Raw genomic sequence first — 6894 nt, forward strand, 5'->3', positions numbered from 1 at the left:
ATTTTGATAAGTGTCTTGAAGTCTTTCAAAAGTGTATGAATACATATTAAAACACTACATGTATATACATTTTAACTGAGTCGTTAAGTCATCGTTAGTCGTTACATGTAAATGTTGTTTTGAAACCTTTAGGTTAACGATCTTGTTGAATGTTGTTAACCCATTGTTTATCATAACAAATGAGATGTTAAATTGTTATATTATCATGATATTATGATATATAATATATCTTAGTATGATATATATACAGTTAAATGCCGTTACAACGATAATCGTTACATATATGTCTCGTTTCGAAATCATTAAGTTAGTAGTCTTATTTTTACATATGTATTTCATTGTTAATACACTTAATAATATATTTACTTATCATTTAACATAATTAACCAAGTGTATCAATATCTTAATATGATTCATATGTACCTAGTAAGACGTTGTTATAACGATAATCGTTATATATATCGTTTTCGAGTTTCTTAAATTAATAGTCTCATTTTTATGTATATAACTCATTGTTAAAATACCTAATGAGATACATACTTATAATAAAATCATGTTAACTATATATATAACCATATATATGTCATCGTATAGTTTTTACAAGTTTTAACGTTCGTGAATCACCGGTCAACTTGGGTGGTCAATTGTCTATATGAAACCTATTTCAATTAATCAAGTCTTAACAAGTTTGATTGCTTAACATGTTGGAAACACTTAATTATGTAAATAATAATTTCATTTAATATATATATAAACATGGAAAAGTTCGAGTCACTACATCCCGATAGTTTAAAAGATAGTCATATCACTAAAAAAGTCATGTTACTAACATTATAATAACAATAAAAATAATGTAATCGTGACACATCATTATAACAAAAGAGTAATGAAAAACATTTTGTATTAGTCAAAACACCCAGCCATGGGTCTCCCTTTCTCATGGCATATTGCTACGTCAACCTACCAACAATTCAATTACAACAAAAGAAAAGAATATATGCATCACCACTTGTAAAATGTAAGATTGTAAGAACATATGACAATTCAAGTAGATAAATGCTTGCCAAGTGTAACCCAAGAGGTCCTTGAGTCAGCCCATTTTAGGGTACAGTTGGTTGACCTATATCAACAAATTAGAGCAATACACTTCTTAAATATTTAGTGTTATCGTAACAACGAAAAATTGTACAATAAATCAGAATAAATTTCTCAATTAAATATAACAAATCACGTAAATTCAAATATCTGCAATTGTCCGGTCACATACCATCATCTTTTTTAGTTTTGTTACACCACACCATATACGCTTTTCAAATCCATTCAAAATCTACGATTATGATTATTGCATACATCAAAAGAAGATAAGATTTTGTAAAAATACATGGAAATTAGAAAAAATGAATGTGAACTTTACATGAAAGGCCCATGGATCCTTGAATCGTATACAGTATCTACTTGCACCATATTAATTATAGAATAGTTCAACTTTTGGCACATAGGATAAAGACAGCAGTTCAATATTAATACATTATAATAAAATTTTGTCCATGAAATTCATCTGAAAGACTAATTAATAGTTTATGTTTACAAAAACGACATGTGCCACACTTTTTTTTTTACGGCCAAAAAATGATTATATAAGAAAAAACGATCCCTAGCAAGACGCTAAGGGATGATTACAAAGGAATAGAAAACCATGTGTTCCAATTAGAAACACAATGACTTCTATTTTTCAACCAACGAAAAGCAACTAGTCTAATTACATCAAATAAATTACTTCTACTACAAAACGAATCATGAAAAACTAGACCATTACGAAAACGCCACAGAGCCCATAAACTTGTCACCACCACCGCAATGATCCGATTCTTTGAAGAGGCTTGTAATCGAACACCTTCCAACCAAGAAATAAAAGAATCCCAAGAATCTAACGGAGGAAGACCACAATTAAGCCAAATACGAATCTTACGCCAAATCTCTGTAGCAAGAATACACTCAAAGAAAATATGCTTGGACGTCTCTACCCCGTTATCACAAGAAGGACAAACGACCGAATCAATATATATCCCCTTAGCGGAAAGATTCCAACGAACAGGAAGACAATCGAGCCGAAAGCGCCAAAGAAAAACATTAACTTTGCGAGGCAAAAACTTAAACCATAAAGTGCTAGTAGTTGAAGTCGAAGTTAGAATACTATCCATATGAACTCTCGTATCTTTAACAGTGAATGCGCCTTCATTATTAATCGAACATAGCCACGAATCAGATCTATTAGACAACGTTGGACAGCCTATCTCCTCAAGTAAAATAGATAACATACTTTCGGTCCTACCTCTCAAACGGTCCCTAGTCCACTCGAATGTCCACTCACTATTGTTGCGTTTATCAGCAATGGTATCAAAAGGGGACGAGTCTAGATGAAATAAACGACTATATCTATCTTTCAAGGGAGTATTTACAACCCATAAATCGTACCAAAAACGAATGTTTCTACCATCACCTATGGACAAACGAAAAAAATCAGGAGGAACATTCTCTTCGGCAATGCAATTCGAACATGAACTAACAATATTTGACCACACTGTCGATGTAGAAGATTTAGTGATTTCAAAAATATTACCATGAATAGACTTAACTAGTTGTGGAGCCCTTGCTTCGCGTCGGGGGCTCCGTTTTGAATGCGAGTTAAAAAAAAAGTCTTGATCTATTTTGTAAAAAAGAATTTTTTTCGACATAACATTGAAGGGTTGTTCCTTTTGTGAAAGTTGCTTCTTTTAGCGTTCGGGTTATTTTAAAAAAAAAAGTTAGTAAAGTGGGGGTTCGATTTGTATTTTAATAAAAGTTGGTGGGTTAAGTTTGTGAAATTTGAAAAAACTTTACGTATAAAGTGGGGGTTCGATTTGTATTTTAATAAAAGTTAGGGGTTAAGTTTGTGAAAATTGAATATTAGTAAAAAAAAAGTTAGTAAAGTGGGGGTTCAATTTGTATTTTAATAAAAGTTAGGGGTTAAGCTTGTGAAATTTGGGAATAAATATACGTATAAAGTGGGGGGTTCGATTTGTATTTTAATGAAAGTTGGGGGGTTAAGTTTAGGTAAAGTGAAAAAATGGATAGTACTATTCATTTCCACTTTATCTTTTAGATATAGGTATATAATGATGGATACCCACATATCATTCAGTTTGGTTAAATATCTCCATCTCCATTTAAAAATGAGAGCCAAGTTGAAAGCTTTGAGACTTCCGATGTTGAGACCTCCTTTTTTGAAAGAAGCAAGGACTTTGTTCCATTTAATCCATGCCATCTTTTTATCCGTTTTGTTTCCTCCCCAAAAAAATCTAGCACGAATAGATTCAAGTTTCTTTAACACCGTTTCGGGACATTTGAATAACGACATAAAGTAAATGCCGAGACTACCCATAACTGATTTCACTAAGGTTAAGCGACCTCTGTGACGACCCGGAAATTTCCGACCAAATTTAAACTTAATCTTTATATAGTTTCGACACGATAAGCAAAGTCTATAATATTGAGTCTCAGAAATTTTCAACTGTTTTGTATATCCATTTGACTTTCAACCATTCTCGACGATTCACGAACCTTATAATTGTATACAGAAAGGTATATATATGAAGTTCGATACATGTAACTTGTTATATATTAATTGCTAATTGTAATATCATTAGATATTATTATTACCTTTATCCTTAATAATTATTATTTTTATAATTAATAATATTATTATCATCTTTATAATTATTATTATAATTACTAACATTATTAGTATTATTAATGTCATTATTAACATTATCATTAATAATTATCATTATATTTGATATTCACATTTTATTATTTTTTTCAGTATTATAACAGATTCTGATTTGATTTGTAAATCACTTTCAACTATGGTGATCTTTGTTTTGAGCAAAAAATTGTTAGACATTGTTATCAAAAGTACGATTTAGTTCCACCTAAACATCGATACTGAATTTGAGTTGTTAGAGGTCGTTGTCTTTTTTTTTTCTTTCTTTCCATTATTTATGTATTGTTCTGCTTGGATTGATTCCTTTGGTCGACCCACTACCTGCTATACCTCGATTTAATTGAATAACAAAGTCCTTCCCAAATTCTCTATTTTCTATAACTATCTCTCCATATACACAATTACATACAGGATATAGATAACAGAGTTATTCAGCACTATTACTTCTTGCTGAATATCTTTTATCACCACTTCCTTCTTCAAATCAAACACCAAAATTAATAACTTTAAAATGTAATTTGTACTCTCTTTCAATTCTCTTGCTCGATCACAATCACAACCGAAGGCTCCCACCATGAAACCACATAAGCCACCACTAACATCAAACATAACCGAAAAATCTTGAGAAGCTGCTACTACATCGAGCCATTACTAACCTGCTCGAACTATTTCAATGTTCTGACCAAAGCTCCATCAACCACCATGAAATCAAAACCCAGATCATAAATCTTTCAGGCTAATCCCGTTATTGAACCAAATCATTCAATCAAGACCATGGATCAACTAAAACCATGATCCCTATCATCATCTCTCTTGTTTCGAATCACCAATAAACGCCTTCCATCCTCATCTAAATGTACACCCACTTCGGTTAAAGCTTTATTCGAACATCAACATGAAACCTTCGAAACCTACTTCTATTCGATCACTAATCAATCACCTGTTTCATCATCTCAAACCACCAATTCATTATGTCTAGAAACATACAACCGCTACCACCTTCAACCCAACATACCACCACATATCACCACTTTTACAACACTATTTGAAACCACACTGTAATCGCCACCATCTCTCTCACCTATCTCTCATCTCCCTCTTAAATTAAAACATATCACAAACTCGTGAAGAACCATTAATAAAACCGAACTAGAGAAGTACTTGGGCCGATTACTTGCTTAACTTGTTGGGCCGAGAGTTTGTAATTATAATATGATGGTGCTCGATGTTGAAGGATTAAAGATGATTAGGATTATGATTTTGGGTTATGATTAAGATAAAACGAGATTAGGATGTTAGATGATGCATGGTGTCGATGATGATAATTAAGAATGATGATGATTTGGTTATGGTGTTGTGATAATGATGATCACAATTATGAATAAGATATGATTATGATTATGTTATGGTTATAACTATGATCATGATTATGAAAATGATAATTATGGTAATTAGATGTATATGATGATGATGAATACGGGTTTGATATTGATAATGATATCATATAAGAAAGACGATGATGATGATGATGTTCGGTTACATAAATGATGATGTGATAATATTGGGTATGATGGTAATTCAAAACAAAAAACTAAGTTAAAAGATATTAAAATCTTAATAATAATAATAGAAAAACTGATACGGAGTAATGGATAGGTATATTATCGGGTTAGCGGGACGTCGCGGGTTCAAACCCGGACTTGGGCATTTTTTTTAAGAGCTACTTCTATTGAGGTTCGTGAATCCGAGGCCAACCCTACTCTTGTTAAATGATGTCATATGTATTTTTACTACAAAATACAGTGTGATGAGTTTCATTTGCTCCCTTTTTAATTGCTTTTGCAATATATATATTTTGGGCTGAGAATACATGCAAGATTTTATAAATGCTTTACGAAATAGAGACAAGTGATTAAAAATGATATTCTGCGGATTGATGAGCTAGGTAATTTAGTTATATGTTATAAGAGCATATAAGCGCGAATCCTAAAGATAGATCTATCGAGCTTAACACCCCCATCCCGTAGGCTGCACTAGACATAAGAGCTAGTGGGCGGATGTTTAGTACTTCGAGGATTATTTATACACTTGCGAGTGTACATATCCATCTTTGCAAAGATGACTTATTATATTATTGTTAAGGTTGGTTACTGAGGCCTCAACATAAGCAGAACGGTTTTATACACTTGCGAGTGTACATATATTTATAAACAGAAATCTTGTGGTCTATTAATATATTGAAATGATTGTTATGATAAACCTATGAACTCACCAACCTTTTGGTTGACACTTTTAAGCATGTTTATTCTCAGGTACGAATTAAGTCTTCCGCTGTGCATTTTCTTATTTTAAAGATATTACATGGAGTCGTTCAAGACATATAGAGGTCTGTACCTCGCAATGGAACCAGTTGTTGAAGACTTCGTCCAGGTGGATTAGGACGGGTCATCACAGGTGGTATCAGAGCGGTGGTCTTAGCGAACCAGGTCTTGCATTAGTGTGTCTAACTAATAGTTGTTTAGATGCATTAGTGAGTCTGGACTTCGACCGTGTCTGCATGTCAAAAGTTTTGCTTATCATTTCGTGTCGAAAGTTACCTGCTTATCATCCTTAGGAAATTACCTGCTTATCATTCTTAGTCTAGACATGTCTTACTGCCTCTATTGCATAGACATTGTATAGATAAATTCATATCTTAGCGTATCTATTATTGTTAACTTTGCCTGACAGCTTCCGTAGATTCCTCCGTAACTTATGGATTTTTAGTATTATATATGCATATGTAAATTATGTATTGTAGGGTACTAATCTACATCCTATAATCTAATTCTTATTGAAAATCATTCATCTGATCGTACGAGATGAATCCCTCAATCAGTTCGAATTCTTCGAATTTCGACAGCTATTCCGATATGAATTTTCACTCGAGCTCCGAAAGCAGTGTGACCGGAATAGATCAATCAATTATCCATCCCCAATTCATCTGATGGTTTCGTAGTCTACTAAATCATTGGAGAAAAGAAGAAGGCGATCCTTTCCACCAATCTAATTCACCTCTTGGTGAAGAACCCGAAGCACTTACCGGCGAACCTAATTTTCAGCCTCATTCCCAGGGTATCTCGACACGATTA

At 32.8% G+C, this 6894-nt stretch overlaps 1 protein-coding gene across 1 annotated transcript; it reads right to left on the bottom strand.

Annotated features, from left to right (window-relative positions):
* Positions 1–1676: 1676 nt before the first annotated feature.
* LOC139888287 (uncharacterized) lies at positions 1677–2318 on the bottom strand. The gene has a single exon (XM_071871304.1). It carries the CDS (start codon positions 2316–2318, stop codon positions 1677–1679), a length of 642 nt encoding a protein of 213 aa, XP_071727405.1.
* Between the last annotated feature and the right edge of the window lie 4576 nt (positions 2319–6894).

This window comes from Rutidosis leptorrhynchoides, chromosome 2, assembly GCF_046630445.1.
Source record: "Rutidosis leptorrhynchoides isolate AG116_Rl617_1_P2 chromosome 2, CSIRO_AGI_Rlap_v1, whole genome shotgun sequence".
NCBI lineage: Eukaryota > Viridiplantae > Streptophyta > Magnoliopsida > Asterales > Asteraceae > Rutidosis > Rutidosis leptorrhynchoides.

Coding starts and splice junctions, on each gene's coding strand:
- LOC139888287 (XM_071871304.1), bottom strand. CDS start 2,318: ATGTTATCTATTTTACTTGAGGAGATAGGCTGTCCAACGTTGTCTAAT.